General features: G+C 41.8%; 1 protein-coding gene across 2 annotated transcripts; it reads left to right on the top strand.

Annotated features, from left to right (window-relative positions):
• The first annotated feature begins 4,235 nt into the window (after positions 1 to 4,235).
• Positions 4,236 to 8,779, top strand: pgap4 (post-GPI attachment to proteins GalNAc transferase 4). Of its 2 annotated transcripts, XM_046311111.1 has the most exons (3): positions 4,236 to 4,774; positions 4,887 to 4,973; positions 5,931 to 8,779. In XM_046311111.1, exon 3 carries the CDS (start codon positions 6,395 to 6,397, stop codon positions 7,583 to 7,585), a length of 1,191 nt encoding a protein of 396 aa, XP_046167067.1. In that variant the 5' UTR covers positions 4,236 to 4,774; positions 4,887 to 4,973; positions 5,931 to 6,394; the 3' UTR covers positions 7,586 to 8,779. The 2 variants fall into 2 exon arrangements, with proteins under 2 accessions (XP_046167067.1, XP_046167068.1); XM_046311112.1 differs by lacking the exons at positions 4,236 to 4,774; positions 4,887 to 4,973 and adding an exon at positions 4,990 to 5,453.
• The last annotated feature ends 9,367 nt before the right edge of the window (positions 8,780 to 18,146 follow it).

Below are 18,146 nucleotides of genomic sequence, written 5' to 3'. Positions count from 1 at the left end.
ATTTTTTAAATCCATTGAAAAAGGGTCAAACGAAACGCAGCTAATTTGCAGTCTTTCCAGCTTCCGTTTGAAGTGATTGTGTTACTGCAGCTGTTTTGTTGGCTAGCTCCTCTGAACAACAGTATCCTGACGAGTGAGCACATTTTCTATGTCAGGCTAAATTGCATCTCATTAGCTCTTTGTTATGGATATATCCAAATAAATCCTACTAGAAAGCTACTTTGCTGTTATACCTGGCTTTTTGATGTGACTGTAAATTAGCCATAGTAAGAACGTTGCCATCCAGTATGGCAATGGAACATTTAGAATGAACGACTGGGTAATAATAATAATAATATATGCCATTTAGCAGACGCATTTATCCAAAGCGACTTAGCGTTCATATATACAGAACAAAAAGACTAAACGACTGGGTCCCGTCTCTAGCAACCCTAGATTTGTGTTGGGACTATATCTTGTGGAAGGATGAAATAGTATGAATAAATTAATCCAAATACATGTTAATTAAAATATGTCAATCGTTATTAGAATAGGTTGGTAACCCATTGTATAAAAGTGATATAAAAGTGATATAAAAGGGATATATTCGGGCCTAACAGCCCCCCCCCCCCCAGAGAGAGAGACACAGCTGCGTGTGAGCTCTCACATTTTTCAACATGTTTTTTTTTTTTTACAAAAGGATAGATTTGAAGTTAGATAAACTTGGATTTTTCAGCAGGGACACATGCAGGATGCAACCCTCCACAGCATGGCCTTTCGCTCGAGATCAAAACTCCAAACCTACAACACCATTTTGATCAAAAATAATTACAGCTACCAAGGCTTCATTTTCCAAGCTATACGGAGGTGCTCTAGCAAACAAACAGCAGAAACCTGAGGACACCATCCAACCTGGAACTGAGCTGCCAGGCTTGCAATGACAGACCACATCCAACTTCAATTAGGACTGAGGTGTGAAGTAAATGGTGTCAAGGCCTTCGGGGCCCATAAAGTGGCAGGAGTCTTTGATGCCCCCTTCTGCTGTTCAAAGACCATAACCTGGCATTTTCTAGAAATCTGCCTCCAGAAATAAAAGCTTTTCCCAAGTGGGTGTGACACCTACTCCTGTAGCCTGCTGCACTGCTGCTTGGATTCCACCTGGTGATCTGTCTCCCCCTGCCTGGTACAGGTACCCCCACCACAATCCCCCCTCTCTCCCGAGCTTTTGCTCGCCTCCAGCACACATGCACTGTTGGGGCGAGTGACTCTGACCTTACAATGGCTAGCCCCAAGTCATTTATATATTTTATTTTTTTATTGTGCGTTTTGCTATTTGCCTCATGACTCCTGCATGCTTTGTTAACTATGAACTTTCTTTACCCAACTGTGGGACAGACTGTTTGTCCCCACACTCGGGACTCTGATTCTCTATTGTTTACACTGACTTTTGGCCTCTCATCCTATTCTAACCACCTCTCACCGGATTTGAATTAATGTTACCTGATGAAATGTCTGTACAATATGATCTTGTTGCCATCTGATGCACATTCAGGTGTCATAAATCTGCACTGCAGAGCTCTCCCTGTCCTATTCCATGCCTTGATTGTATTACTGTTGATGAAATGTGCATGTATGCCCTGGCCCATCTACTGTAACTGGCCCCAATTCTGACTTGTGCTCTGATATCTGTTTCACTGATTTCTGTTCTCGTAAAAGCCTGGGTTTTCTGCACGTTAACACTAGAAGCCTATCACGTAAAATTGATCAATTGAAAGTGTGGGTTCACAGCTCCAATCCAGATGTGTTGGTCATTATTGAGATGTGGTTAAGGAAGAGTGTTTTATGTTAACCTTTCTGGTTATAACCTTTTTCGGCAAGACAGATCTTCCAAAGGTGGGGGAGTGGCAATCTTTACCAAGGATCACCTTCAGTGGTCGGTTGTCTATACCAAGCCTGTCCCCAAAGAATTTGATTTGCTGGTTTTAAGCATTAAACTTTTACATATCTCTTTGTTGACTGTTGCTGGGTGCTATCATCCTCCATCAGCACCGGCCTGTACCCTATCTGCCCTAAGCTCTCTCCTGGCCACTTACACTAAGTCTGAATTTGTCCTGCTAGGTGACCTAAACTGGGACATGCTTTAACCACCTGACCTAGTCCTACAGCAATGGGACTCCCTAAATCTTTTTCAGATTATTACCAATCCCACAAGGTATGACTCAAAACACCCAGAAAAGGCTACTCTCCTCGATGTTATCCTCACAAATAATCTTGACAGGTGTCACTCTGATGTTTTCTGTAATGACCTTAGTGATCGCTGATTTCAAGCTCTTCTCAATTTACATCAACAACATAGCTCGGGCATTAGGAAGCTCTCTCATCCATGTATATGCAGATGATACAGTCTTATACTCAGCTGGCCCCTCCCCGGATTTTGTGTTAAATGCTCTACCACAAAGCTTTCTTAGTGTTCAACAAGCTTTCTCTACTCTTAACCTTGTTCTGAACACTTCCAAAACAAAGGTAATGTGGTTTGGTAAGAAGGATGCCCCTCTTTCCACAGGTGTGATTACTCACTCTGAGGGTTTAGAGCTTGAGGTAGTCACCTCATACAAGTACTTGGGAGTATAGCTAGACAGTACACTGTCATTCTCTCAGCACATATCAAAGCTTGCAAGCTAAAGTTAAATCTAGACTTGGTTTCCTCTATCGTAATCACTCCTCTTTCACCACAGCTGCCAAATTAACCCTGATTCAGATGACCATCCTACCCATGCTAGATTACGGAAACGTAATTTATAAATCGGCTGGTATGGGTGCGCTCGAGCGGCTAGATGTTATTTACCATTTCAGATTTGCCACCAATGCTCCTTATAGGACACATCACTGCACTCTATTGTCCTCTGTAAACTGGTCATATCTGTATACCCGTCGCAAGACCCATTGGTTGATGCTTATTTATAAAACCCTCTTAGGCCTCACTCCCCCATATCTGAGATACCTACTGCAACCCTCATCCTCCACATACAACACACGTTCTGCCAGTCAAATTCTGTTAAAGGTCCCCAAAGCACACACATCCATGGGTTGCACCTCTTTTCAGTTCCCTGCAGCTAGCGACTGGAATGAGCTGCAACAAACACTCAAACTGGACAGTTTAATCTCAATCTCTTCATTCAAAAACTCAATCATGGACACTCTTACTGACTGTTCTGGAGGCTTTGTGTGATGTATTGTTGTCTTTACCTTCTTGCCCTTTGTGCTGTTGTCTGTGCCCAATAATGTTTGTACCATGTTTTGTGCTGCTACCATGTTGTGTTGCTACCATTCTGTGTTGTCATGTGTTGCTGCCTTGCTATGTTGTTATCTTAGGTCTCTCTTTATGTAGTGTTGTCTCTCTTGTTGTGATGTGTGCTTTGTCCTATATTTATATTTTATGATTTTTAAATCCCAGCCCCATCCCCGCAGGAGGCCTTTAGGTAGGCCATCATTGTAAATATGATTTTTTTCTTCACTGACTTGCTAGTTAAAGGTTAAATAAAAAATACAAAATTAATAACACCTGCCAGTATATCTTCCAAACAACGGCTTCTCGGGCATTATTACTTAAGTATCCACCAATCCAAAGAAAGGATAGGCGGGAGCTCGACAGCCCACCTTGCTGCTTTTTGCACGACTCCCCCCATTGTTAGGGCAACGTGCATGGGGTCAATTTCACACCATATGTATTGAATTCTAAACTAAATAAATTGTGAACATGAAAAATAAAGTTGAGAATGTATATTATATTTTCGAGGACGGGTGAAATAATGGATGTTGAAATCAGAAACCAAACAATTGAAAGCAAAATGTATAGAATTGTAAACAAAAAATAAGACATCAAAACCCCCAAACATGTTAACAAATAATTTTAAAGCGAAAGCAAATCTCTATGACAAATTATGACATTTTTTTTAAACGAATACAAAATGAATGCAAAATTAATGCCAAATGAATGCAAAACTTTCCCAGCAACCAATCCTATTGAAATACATTTAGCCTACGCTCTTGCCTGCATGTGCTACCTTTTGGTTACGCTACTAGTATTTTTGCTTCTATGTCTGTTTCTTTGCTTTTACTGCCAGTCTTTTCGATTGCGAGTTTTGCCATTATTATTCCGTGAAGGGCGGGATTTAGAGGAAGGCGTAGACAATGAGTCTCCATTGGTTCTCTAGTTTTTGGAGTGAGGGTTCGTCTTATCCCAATCGATGAACATGATAGACATGCTTTTTTCTATTTTATTTTACAAATTTGGGGATTTTGCCTTTGTCTTCTTTTTGTTTACAGTTTGCTGTCAATTGTTTGGTTTTTGATTTCAACATCCATTATTTCACCCGTCCTCGAAAATATACTGTTAACATTCTTAACTTTATTTTTAATGTTCACGATTTGTTTTCTTTTTAATTCAATACATATGGTACGGATAAGTAAAAGATTTTAAGCGCTCTGCGTTCTCCCCTCAACGTCTCCCATATCAGACAGTATGCTCTCTGAAGCCTCGTTCGCAAAACCATATGCACTCCGTTGTTACGCCGGATGTGATGCATATCAATTGGGATATCCCCTTGCGGTTGAACGCTCCGTTGCGATACGAACAGCGCATATTTTGATATTTTTCAAACTTTTCCTCGTCTTCAGTCCAGTCCATCGAAGAACAGGAAGTTACCAAACCACAGGAGATGGAAATATGTGTTTTTAGGAAATGGCTTTATGGGATAGCTAGCAACTTGTTGTGAACAATTACCCATTCCTTAAAGTGAGTACTATTTTAATAGTATTGTTGAATAATACACAATACAATTATATTGTATGGCCTCCCATTTAAGTATATTGTGATAATGACTTTGTATTTTAATTCTAATTATTAGGTGGATCTTGCTAGCTGCAATGTTATCTTCAACCTAGCCTTCCAGTTAGCTGATCTGCAGTGCAAACTATCTTGACTTTGTATAAAGGTAAGGTAACTTGTTGAGGGAAAAGTAATTAAACATGTTTAATAACCTCAAGCTATATATTTGTCCTGTTTCTTGAACGAAAAGGTCATATTTTGCAATATCACAAAATAAATTCAATCTCTGACGAGAGACAGTCTCTCCTCCATTTTGCGACTTTTACTAAGACTACACCAAAGACGTTTTAACTAACCCAAGATAGACCACATCCTATCCTTTCCAATGGAAACAAATGCATCCTAGTGGGCAGAGCCATGTACAAGCTAGCGATATCTGTCTCATTGTTCAATCTGTGACTAGTCTTATTCAGTAGCCGGGCAAGACTCCGTGAAAACGACGTAAAGCTATACGTTACGATGTAAACCGGGCATCAGGTGTTGTTGTGGAAGATCACCATTTAAAATGCAGAACTTAAGTGCGCATTTTGAAACATAACCCTTGATTCTAGCTACGGTAGCAACTGTTACCACATTGGAAGTTATGGTGAGACTGTTTATTTGTTGCTTCAACCATATATCTAACGCAGTATAGACTAAGGAAAATAGATGTTTAATATTTTGCTGCTATTTTTTTCCTGGACAGCACAGTAGCCTATTTAGTAATATAAATGGGCTTATGTTGATCATTCTATTCTCTGTATGTTGACCCGATTATGTACAACGGTGTGCTGTAGCAATAGCCAGGTAACGTGGGGCACTAACTTGCTTGTTACCGATATAATCTTAAAATGTACAATCAAACGAATTTGTAATTTGTTATTGTACTGGTTCACACACAGCGATAGGATGCCTAAAAACAATGGACTATATAAAGTCAGACGTGACATTTAATTAAATAGTTAATGTTGCCGTACAGTAATTGAAGCTTTGGGTACAGTCTACACCTGGCTAGTCATGTTATTTGGGTGTGCCTCCAATTTGAATAGCCTGAGCAAAATTAATAACATTATTTTTTTCATAGTTTCTCCTGGAACATGGGATCTAATGGAACCGTGGAATGCTGCAGGTAGCAGCAGTGTTTGTAGATGGTCTTCAGTTGGATACTTTTAATAGGCTTTTCCTTGGCCAGAGATACTTGGACAATATCAAACGTGGATATCTACTTTTGTACACATTTTGCTGGAGGATAAAAGCTATGAAAAGCAACCATATCAATGCTTTGCGTACAGAGCTTTTATTTTTGCTGTTCCGGTCTGGTTGCTTTGACATCAGTTTTCACTACACTAGTTCGCCTTTAGCCACCACAACTCTTTCACACAGCCAACCTGGAAATTAACAGTTGTACGAAGGCGTTGCCAAACCCTGACATTGCAAACAGCTCAGATCAAATATCCCCTTTTACATAAGGTTTGTTAAATCATTATTGAGACCTGAATCTTTATTTTTCTTTTTTTTTACTCAACACTACAATACTCATCTTTACCAATGCCTCGATGGAAAGCTCTGGCGAGCCAGCATTTACGGTTGTCCAGCCCTGTTGCCCAAGGACTAGTTTTATGTATCATAACATTTGGCATCGTACTGCCGTTGTGCTGCCACAGGCTACTCTATTCCTACTACTACATTAAATCGATGTACTTGAATGACATGAGCGATCAGTTTCTAGCGGAGAGCTACGAGAGAGGGCAGGAGGCTTTGGAATTCTGGGAGGCATCACGGTCTACCACCGGGTCGGCTGGCTTTTCCAACATCGCCAAGGGATCCGAGCTGTTGATCACTGTGGTAACGGCCAGGCGAACGGAGGGCAAGGAATTTCACTATCTGCTTCAAGTGATGCAGCGGCTGGTTTCCCTCCTGAGAGGATGCGGCGAGGGGCGGCGTTGCGCTGAAGTGCTGGTGTGTGATGTGGAAAGCGGTCCCCTGGACAACGAGGATGCGGCGCTACTGGAGAGCCAGTTCTTGGTGGTGCGGAGGTCCCTGGAGGAGCAGTGGAAGAACCAGGCTCACGTCAACACCTTTGAGAGGGAGAAGAGGGACTACGTCTACTGTCTGCGCAAAGGATGGGAGCTGGCAAGCCCCAAAAACATGATGGTCCTTGAGGACGACGCATTACCCAGGGCGGACTTCTTTGCCGTGATCCAAGATTTACTCTCGCGGCGCTTCGCCCTCCACACCCTCTACGTCAAGCTCTACCACCCGGAGAGGCTGCAGCGCTACTGGAACCCCGAACCCTACCGCATCCTGGAATGGGTGGGACTTGGACTAGTCGGGGCTACCGCACTCCTCCTAATCCTTAGTCACGGTACACCTTTCTCTTTCTCCCTCTCCACCACCCACCTCCTCTTCCTCACTTTGTACATCATGGTTGCCGTAGAGCTGGCTGGTCGGCATTACCTACTCGAGGTACGGCGCTTCTCGCCTCAGCTCTACGCCGTGTCCCCGGCGACCGAGTGCTGCACACCTGCCATGCTGTTTCCGGGTAACTCATCCCTCAGGGCGGCGGAGTACCTGGATGGATCATTCTGCATCAAGGGCAATGCTAAGGACATGGTTCTGTATCAGATGGCTCGGACTATAACCGGAGAGAGAGCGCACAGCATAGAGCCCAACCTGGTCTCCCATATCGGGGCTTTCTCCTCAGTCAGGGCCAACCCATCCAGGCCTAGACTTCTTTGAGGAACAACTGAAAAGAGATTTGAGGCTGCGTCCCAGATTGAACTGTATTCCCTATATAGTGCACTATTAGGGCCAATAGAGCTCTGGTCAAAAGTAATGCATGTAGGGAATAGGGTGGCATTTAATCAGGGTTGGAGACTATTCCATTTCAACTCAGGAAGTAAACTGAATTGAAATGGAATTTACTCCAATCCTTTGTTAAATATGACTGAATATCACCATACAAGGTTACCTAACACTCCATAGGGATACATAGCACTGTGTTAACATCCCTGACATATACCCAAATCCAACCAATGGTGCTTGTAATGATAGTCCTTGATGGACATTGAAGGTCTCTCTCCAGCCTACTGTAAGATTTTACCCATGTAAATGGATCTATTTAACCCATCTAGGCTAGATCTATTTCTCTTATGCAATATTTGGGTACACTCCACACACATTGGGTACACTTTGGAATACAGTATGTTCTATGTTGGCATAACCATGTACTGCATATCCCCTGAAGGTTCAAATGAGATGTATCATTTAAAATACCAAAACGTATTGCTGTAGTTGTTGAACTAAGGCTAATGATAATCAAAGGATTAACTACTTTAACAGGTTGTTAAAATCTAATTTAACCATTGGACAATGGCAATATTACTGGACTGTGACACTTTGAATGTCTGACACTTTGAATGTCTGAAAGAAAAACAATTAAATATATTAAGATATACTCTTTAAACCTTTGTGTTTATTTAGTGATTTGATGCTGTGTGCTTACATCATACATGCTGTACACTGAGTGTAAAAAATGTTAGGAACAGGTGCTCTTTCCATGACATAGACTGACCAGGTTAATCCAGGTGAACGCTGCTGTGTTTTTCACGCTCCAGTTTCCCGTTTTGTATCAGGAATGATTCACCATCCAAAGGACATCTAGCCAACTTGACAACTGTGGGAAGCATTGGAGTCAACATGGCCAGCATCCCTGTAGAATGCTTTCGACACCTTGTAGATTCCATTCCCTGATGAATTGAGGCAGTTGAGGGCAAAAGGGGGTGCAACTCAATATTACGGTGTTCCTACTGTTTTGTACACTCATGTTGACCTTAGACACTGTATAACTAGCATCCATGTGTGTTTAATCACTTTGTTTTTTGAATACTACACTGTGGACACTTAACACTTCTAATAAAATAATACACATCATGTAAGGTTTTTTTGCCAATACTTAATTGATACATTTGAGTTTGGATGGAATGTTTAACTAATAGACTTGTTTAGAAAACAAAACAAGTTCTCCCACTTTTCGATGTGCCCCTATACCTATATATACAGTGCACTGTGTATACATAGTAGTTACATAGCCTTGACTCCGGAAGACTAATGCCCATTTTGTCAGAATGAAAATACAGTGTTGATAGGTATGCTATTGTGAGACTAAATAAACAGGGACAGTGTATGTACACATAGTTACTTTATACTGAACAAAAATATGAACGCAGCAATTTAAAAGATTTTACTGTTACAGTTCATATAAGGAAGTCAGTCAATTATAATAAATGCATTAGACCCTAATCAATGGATTTTACATGACTGGGAATACAAATGTTGGTCACAGATAACAACAAATAAAGGTAGGTGTGTGGAACAGAAAACCAGTCCGTATCTGGTGTGACCACAATTTGTCTCATGCAGCGCGAAATCTCATTCTCAGAGTTGATCAGGCTGTTAATTGTGGCCTATGGAATGTTATCAAATCAAATTGTATTTGACACATACACATGGTTAGCAGATGTTAATGTGAGTGTAGCGAAATACTTGTGCTAGTTCCAACCATGCAGTAATATCTAACAAGTAATCTAACCTAACAATTTCACAACTACCTTGTACACACAAGTGTAAAGGAATGAATAAGAATATGTACATAAAAATATATGAATGAGTGATGGCCGAACGGCATAGGCAAGATGCAGTAGATGGTATATACGTATGAGATGAGTAATGTAGGGTATGTAAACATTATATAAAGTGGCATTGTTTAAAGTTCCTCATGATACATTTATTACATCAATTATTATACTCCTTCAATGGCTGTGAAGTTGCTGGATCTTGGCGGGAACTGGAACACGCTGTCGATCCAGAGCATCCCAACCATGTTCAATGGGTGACACGTCTGGTGAGTATGCAGGCCATGGAAGAACTGGGACATTTTCAGCTTCCAGGAATTGTGTACAGATCCTTGCGACTTGGAGCCATGCATTGTCATGCTGAAACATGAGGTGATGGCAGCGGACAAATGGCAATGGGCCTAAGGATCTCGTCACATTATCTCTGCATTCAAATTGCCATCAATAAAATGCAATTGTGTTTGTTGTCCATAGCTTATGCCTGCCCATACCATAATATAATATATAATAATATATGCCATTTAGCAGACGCTTTTATCCAAAGCGACTTACAGTCATGTGTGCATACATTCTACGTATGGGTGGTCCACAGCCACCATGGGGCACTCTGTTCGCAACGTTGACAGCAAACCACTCATCCACACGACGCCATACCCATGGTCTGCAGGTGAGGACAGTTGGACGTACAGACAAATTCTCTAAAACGACATTGGAGGTGGCTTATGATAGAGAAATGAACATTCAATATCCTGAAAACAGCTCTGGTGGACATTCCTGCAGTCAGCATGCCAATTGCAAGCTCCCTCAAAACTTGAGACATCTGTGGCATTGTGTTGGGTGACATTTGTGGCCTTTTTATTGTTCCCAGCACAAGGTGCACTTGTGTAATGATCATGCTGTTTCATCAACTTTTTGATATGGCACACTTGTCAGGTGGATAGAATATCTTGGCAAAGGAGAAATACTCACTAACAGTGATGTAAACACATTTGTGCACAACATTTCAGAGAAACAAGCTTTCTGGGATCTTTCATTTCAACGCATAAAACATGGGAACAACACTTTACATGTTTATATTTTTGTTCAGCGTAGTTAAAAGACAATTGCTATACGTATTTGCAGTTTGTGTGATTACACATTGACATTTTTCTGTGCTTCAGATTTTCAAGCAGCTCAAATTGTCCCTAAACGGCTCACCTTAATCACCTTAACACTATAGTTTTAGATCATAAAATTATGATAATAGTTGGAAGTACTGTGTAATACTGTATTTGCACAGTACCCTTCTATGTAACATGGCTGTAAATGTAAATATATAGAGACACTGTGGAATCCATCCTGTTTTCTACTATCACAGCCATTAAAATTAGAATTGGCCTAATGGTGAAATCCCTGAGCGGTTACCTTCCTCCCCGGCAACTGAGGTAGGAAGGATACCTACAGTTGAAGTCAGAAGTTTACATATACTTAGGTTGGAGTCATTAAAACTCGTTTTTAAACTACTCCACAAATTTCTTGTTAACAAACTATAGTTCTGGCAAGTCAGTTAGGACATCTACTTTGTGCATGACACAATTCATTTTTCCAACAACTGTTTACAGACATTTTATGTCACTCACAATTCCAGTGGGTCAGAAGTTTACATACACTACACTGTGCCTTTAAACAGTCTGGAAAATTCCAGAAAATGATGTCATGGCTTTAGAAGCTTCTGATAGGTTAATTGACAACATTTGAGTCAATTGGAGGTGTACCTGTGGATGTATTTCGAGGCCGACCTTCAAACTCAGTGCCTCTTTGCTTGACAACCTGGGAAAATCAAAAGAAATAAGCCAAGACCTCAGAAAAAAAATTATGTTTCATCCGTGGGAGGAATTTACAAATGCCTGCAGGTACCACGTTCATCTCTACAAAAAATACCATGGGACCACGCAGCCGTCATACCGCTCAGGATGGAAGCGCGTTCTGTCTCCTAGAGATGAACGTACTTTGGTGTCGAAAAGTGCAAATCAATCCCAGAGCAACAGCAAAGGACCTTGTGAAGATGCTGGAGGACACTGGTACAAAAGTATCTATATCCACAGCAAAACGAGTCCTATATTGACATAACCTGAAAGATCACTCAGCAAGGAAGAAGCCACTGCTCCAAAACCGCCATAAAACAAGCCAGACTGGGGCAGTGGTCTAAAGGATGCAGTGCTAGCTGTGCCACCAGAGATTCTGGGTTCGCGACCGGGAGGCCCATGGGGCGGTGCACAATTGGCCCAGGATCTTCCGAGTTAGGGAGGGTTTGGCCGGCAGGGATATGTCTCATCGAGCACTAGCGACTCCTGTGGCGGGCCGGGCGCAGTGCACGCTGACCAGGTTGCTAGGTGTACGGTGTTTCCTCTGACACATTGGTGCGGTTGGCTTCCGGGTTGGATGTGCATTGTGTCAAGAAGCAGTGCGGCATAGTGGGTTGTGTTACGGAGGACGCATGGCTCTCGACCTTCGCCTCTCCCGAGTCCGTACGGGAGTTGCAGAGATTAGACAAGACAGTAACTACTACTAATTGGATACTACAAAAGGGGGTAAAAAATAATAATAATAAAAAGCCAGACTACGGTTTGGGGGCAAAGATCTTACTTTTTGAAGAAATGTCTTCTGGTCGGATGGAACAAAAATAGAACTGTTTGGCAAAAATGACCATCGTTATATTTGGTGGAAAAAGGGGGAGGCTTGAAACCCGAAGAACATCATCCCAACTGTGAAGCACGGGGGTGGCATCATCATGTTGTGGGGGTTCTTTGCTGCAGGAGGGATTGGTGCACTTCACAAAATAGATGGACTTCGTGAGGAAGGGAAATTATGTGGATATATTGAAGCAAAATCTCAAGACATCAGTCAGGAAGTTGAAGCTTGGTTGCAAATGGGTCTTCCAAATGGACAATGACCCCAAGCATACTACCAAAGTTGTGGCAAAATTGCTTAAGGACATCAAAGTCAAGTTATTGGAGTGGCCATCACAATGCACTGACCACAATCCTATAGAACATTTGTGGGCAGAACTGAAAAAGTGTGTGCGAGCAAGGAGACCTACAAACCTGACTCAGTTACACCAGCTCTGTCAGGAGGAATGGGCCAAAATTCACCCAATTTATTGTTGGAAGCTTGTGGAAGGCTACCCGAAACATTTGACCCAAGTTAAACAATTTAAAGGCAATGCTACCAAATACTAATTGAGTGTATGCAAACTTGTGACCCACTGGGAATGTGATGAAAGAAATAAAACCTGGAATAAGTCATTCTCTCTACTATTATTCTGACATTTCACATTCTTAAAATAAAGTGTTGATCCTAACTGACCTAAGACAGGGAATTTTGACTAGGATTAAATGTCAGGAATTGTGAAAAACTGAGTTTAAATGTATTTGGCTAAGGTGTATGTAAACTTCTGACTTCAACTGTATTTCTTTGAAGTCACTGGGTGTATTGATACATCATCCAAAGTGTAATTAATAACCACGCTCAAAGGGATATTCAATGTCTGCTTTTAATTATTTTTGACCCCTTCTGACCCTTTTTTGCAATGCAAAAACCTCCCTGTTTTTTGTGGTTTGAATCTGTGTTTGAAATGTACTGCTCAACTGAGGGACCTTACAATTATTTGTATGTGTGCGGTACAGAGAGGAGGTAGTCATTACAAAATAATGTTAAACTCTATTGCACACAGTGAGTCCATGCAACTTATTATGTGACTTGTTAAGCAAATTGTTACTCCTGAACTTAGTGCCTTCAGAAAGTATTCATACCCCTTGACTTAATTCCACATTTTGTGTTACAGCCTGAATTCAAAATTGATTACATATATTTTCTCACCCATCAACACACAATACCCCATAATGACAAGTGAAAATACACTTCCCCAGATATACACTTTATTAAAATTCTATCTCTGCAACAGTTCCTTGGAGAATCATGGTATAGTTTCTGCTCTGACATGCACTGTCAACTGTGAGGTCTTATATACACAGGTGGGTTTCTTTCTAAATTATGTCCAAACAATTTAATTGGCCACAGGTGGACTCCAAGTTGCAGTGACATCAAGGATCATTTAAGGAAATTGGATACATCTGAGCTCAATTTGGAGTGTCATAGCAAAGTGGTGTGAATACTTACAGTATACAAATGAGATCTGTATTTAATTTTAAATACATTTGCAAAAATGTCTAAACATGTTAACTTTGTCATTATGGGGTATTGTGTGTACAAGTAATCCCTTTTGAATGTATGCCGTAAAACAACTAAATGTGGAATAAGTCAAGGGGTATGAATACTTTCAGAAGGCACTGTACTTAGGCTTGCCATAACAGCAGGGTTGTATACTTATTGACTCAAGACATTTCAGCTTTAATATCAATTAGTAAACATTTCTAAAAACACAATTTCACTTTGACATTATGGGTTATTGTGTGTAAGCCAGTAACACAATCTCAATTTAATCCATTTTAAATTCAGGCTGTAACACAACAAAATGTGGAAAAAGGCAAGGGGTGTGAATACTTTGTGGGTACTAATTTTTATTTTTATTTTATTTCACCTTTATTTAACCAGGTAGGCAAGTTGAGAACAAGTTCTCATTTACAATTGCGACCTGGCCAAGATAAAGCAAAGCAGTTTGACAGATACAACGACACAGAGTTACACATGGAGTAAAACAAACATACAGTCAATAATACAGTATAAACAAGTCTATATACAATGTGAGCAAATGAGGTGAGAAGGGAGGTAAAGGCAAAAAAAGGCCATGGTGGCAAAGTAAATACAATATAGCAAGTAAAACACTGGAATGGTAGTTTTGCAATGGAAGAATGTGCAAAGTAGACATAAAAATAATGGGGTGCAAAGGAGCAAAATAAATAAATTAATTAAATACAGTTGGGAAAGAGGTAGTTGTTTGGGCTAAATTATAGGTGGGCTATGTACAGGTGCAGTAATCTGTAAGATGCTCTGACAGTTGGTACGTAAAGCTAGTGAGGGAGATAAGTGTTTCCAGTTTCAGAGATTTTTGCAGTTCGTTCCAGTCACTGGCAGCAGAGAACTGGAAGGAGAGACGGCCAAAGAAAGAATTGGTTTTGGGGGTGACCAGAGAGATATACCTGCTGGAGCGTGTGCTACAGGTGGGAGATGCTATGGTGACCAGCGAGCTGAGATAAGGGGGGACTTTACCTAGCAGGGTCTTGTAGATGACATGGAGCCAGTGGGTTTGGCGACGAGTATGAAGCGAGGGCCAGCCAACGAGAGCGTACAGGTCGCAATGGTGGGTAGTATATGGGGCTTTGGTGACAAAACGGATTGCACTGTGATAGACTGCATCCAATTTGTTGAGTAGGGTATTGGAGGCTATTTTGTAAATGACATCGCCAAAGTCGAGGATTGGTAGGATGGTCAGTTTTACAAGGGTATGTTTGGCAGCATGAGTGAAGGATGCTTTGTTGCGAAATAGGAAGCCAATTCTAGATTTAACTTTGGATTGGAGATGTTTGATATGGGTCTGGAAGGAGAGTTTACAGTCTAACCAGACACCTAAGTATTTGTAGTTGTCCACGTATTCTAAGTCAGAGCCGTCCAGAGTAGTGATGTTGGACAGGCGGGTAGGTGCAGGTAGCGATCGGTTGAAGAGCATGGATTTAGTTTTACTTGTATTTAAGAGCAATTGTAGGCCACGGAAGGAGAGTTGTATGGCATTGAAGCTTGCCTGGAGGGTTGTTAACACAGTGTCCAAAGAAGGGCCGGAAGTATACAGAATGTTGTCGTCTGCGTAGAGGTGGATCAGGGACTCACCAGCAGCAAGAGCGACCTCATTGATGTATACAGAGAAGAGTCGGTCCAAGAATTGAACCCTGTGGCACCCCCATAGAGACTGCCAGAGGTCCGGACAGCAGACCCTCCGATTTGACACACTGAACTCTATCAGAGAAGTAGTTGGTGAACCAGGCGAGGCAATCATTTGAGAAACCAAGGCTGTCGAGTCTGCCGATGAGGATGTGGTGGTTGACAGAATCGAAAGCCTTGGCCAGATCAATGAATACGGCTGCACAGTAATGTTTCTTATCGATGGCAGTTAAGATATCATTTAGGACCTTGAGCGTGGCTGAGGTGCACCCATGACCAGCTCTGCAACCAGATTGCATAGCAGAGAAGGTATGGTTAGATTCGAAATGGTCGGTAATCTGTTTGTTGACTTGGCTTTCGAAGACCTTAGAAAGGCATGGTATGATAGATATAGGTCTGTAGCAGTTTGGGTCAAGAGTGTCCCCCCCTTTGAAGAGGGGGATGACCGCAGCTGCTTTCCAATCTTTGGGAATCTCAGACGACACGAAAGAGAGGTTGAACAGGCTAGTGATAGGGGTGGCAACAATTTCGGCAGATAATTTTAGAAAGAAAGGGTCCAGATTTTCTAGCCCGGCTGATTTGTAGGGGTCCAGATTTTTCAGCTCTTTCAGAACATCAGCTGAATGGATTTGGGAGAAGGAGAAAATGGGGAAGGCTTGGGCGAGTTGCTGTTGGGGGTGCAGTGCTGTTGACCGGGGTAGGAGTAGCCAGGTGGAAAGCATGGCCAGCCGTAGAAAAATGCTTATTGAAATTCTCAATTATGGTGGATTTATCAGTGGTGACAGTGTTTCCTATCTTCAGTGTAGTGGGCAGCTGGGAGTAGGTGTTCTTATTCTCCATGGACTTTACAGTGTCCCAGAACTTTTTTGAGTTAGTGTTGCAGGAAGCAAATTTCTGCTTGAAAAAGCTAGCCTTGGCTTTTCTAACTGCCTGTGTATAATGGTTTCTAGCTTCCCTGAATAGCTGCATATCACGGGGGCTGTTCGATGCTAATGCAGAACGCCATAGGATGTTTTTGTGTTGGTTAAGGGCAGTCAGGTCTGGGGAGAACCAAGGGCTATATCTGTTCCTGGTTCTAAATTTCTTGAATGGGGCATGTTTATTTAAGATGGTTAGGAAGGCATTTTTTAAAAATATCCAAGCATCCTCTACTGACGGGATGAGATCAATATCCTTCCAGGATACCCCGGCCAGGTCGATTAGAAAGGCCTGCTCGCTGAAGTGTTTCAGGGAGCGTTTTACAGTGATGAGTGGAGGTCGTTTGACCGCTGACCCATTACGGATTCAGGCAATGAGGCAGTGATCGCTGAGATCTTGGTTGAAGACAGCAGAGGTGTATTTAGAGGGGAAGTTGGTTAGGATGATATCTATGAGGGTGCCCGTGTTTAAGGCTTTAGGGGGGTACCTGGTAGGTTCATTGATAATTTGAGTGAGATTGAGGGCATCAAGTTTAGATTGTAGGATGGCTGGGGTGTTAAGCATGTTCCAGTTTAGGTCGCCTAGCAGCACGAGCTCTGAAGATAGATGGGGGGCAATCAGTTCACATATGGTGTCCAGAGCACAGCTGGGGGCGAGGGTGGTCTATAGCAGGCGACAACGGTGAGAGACTTGTTTTTAGAGAGGTGGATTTTTAGAAGTAGAAGTTCAAATTGTTTGGGTACAGACCTGGATAGTAGGACAGAACTCTGCAGGCTATCTTTGCAGTAGATTGCAACACCGCACCCTTTGGCAGTTCTATCTTGTCTGAAAATGTTGTAATTTGGAATTAAAATTTCAGAATTTTTGGTGGTCTTCCTAAGCCAGGATTCAGACACAGCTAGAACATCCGGGTTGGCAGAGTGTGCTAAAGCAGTGAATAAAACAAACTTAGGGAGGAGGCTTCTAATGTTAACATGCATGAAACCAAGGCTATTACGGTTACAGAAGTCATCAAAAGAGATGTGTATACATATACACACACACACACAAAATGAACAAAAATATAAATGCTCATGTTTTATGGGCTGAAATTAAAGATCCAAGAAATTGTGTGATGTGTGTGGTGTCCAAGGCTATTTGCCAGCATCCTGGAGTCTCCTCTTCACTGTTGACGTTGAGACTGGTGTTTTGTGGGTACTATTTAATGAAGCTGCCAGTTGAGGACTTATGAGGCGTCTGTTTCTCAAACTAGACACTAATGTACTTGTCCTCTTGCTCAGTTGTGCACCGGGGCTTCCCACTCCTCTTTCTATTCTGGTTCGAGTCAGTTTGCGCTATTCTGTGAAGGGAGTAGTACACAGGGTTGTATGAGATCTTCAGTTTGACAATTTCTCACATGGAATAGCCTTAATTTCTCAGAACAAGAATAGACTGATGTGCTTAAGAAGAAAGTTTTGTTTCTGGCCATTTTGAGCCTGTAATTGAACCCACAAATACTGATGCTCCAGATACTCAACTAATCTAAAGGCCAGTTTTATTACTTCTTTAGTCAGAACAACAGTTTTCAGCTGTGCTCACATAATTTAACGTAATTTTATCTGTGGCCAATGACCTTCAGCCTTCTTGGAAGGGCATTTCTAAAGTAACTATATATAGCAGGACACAAAGGGCTAGAATTTTCTATGCCTATCCTTACTAAGGACTTAGACTTCGGTGACTTAGTGTCCCCATGAGTGATAGAACACTGAGCCAATCACAGAGCAAAGCTCCTATTTTCTGTTGGCTTGCCCCACCCCCACAGAAAGCACTGAGCTAGGATGAAACACCTGCATTTTGGAGCTGCCTTACTCAAGAAAACAAATGAGACCTTGTTT

This window comes from Oncorhynchus gorbuscha, linkage group LG18, assembly GCF_021184085.1.
Source record: "Oncorhynchus gorbuscha isolate QuinsamMale2020 ecotype Even-year linkage group LG18, OgorEven_v1.0, whole genome shotgun sequence".
NCBI classification, from domain to species: domain Eukaryota; kingdom Metazoa; phylum Chordata; class Actinopteri; order Salmoniformes; family Salmonidae; genus Oncorhynchus; species Oncorhynchus gorbuscha.
Note: the sequence above shows the minus strand (reverse complement) of the source record. Positions and strands in the feature narration are given on the sequence as shown.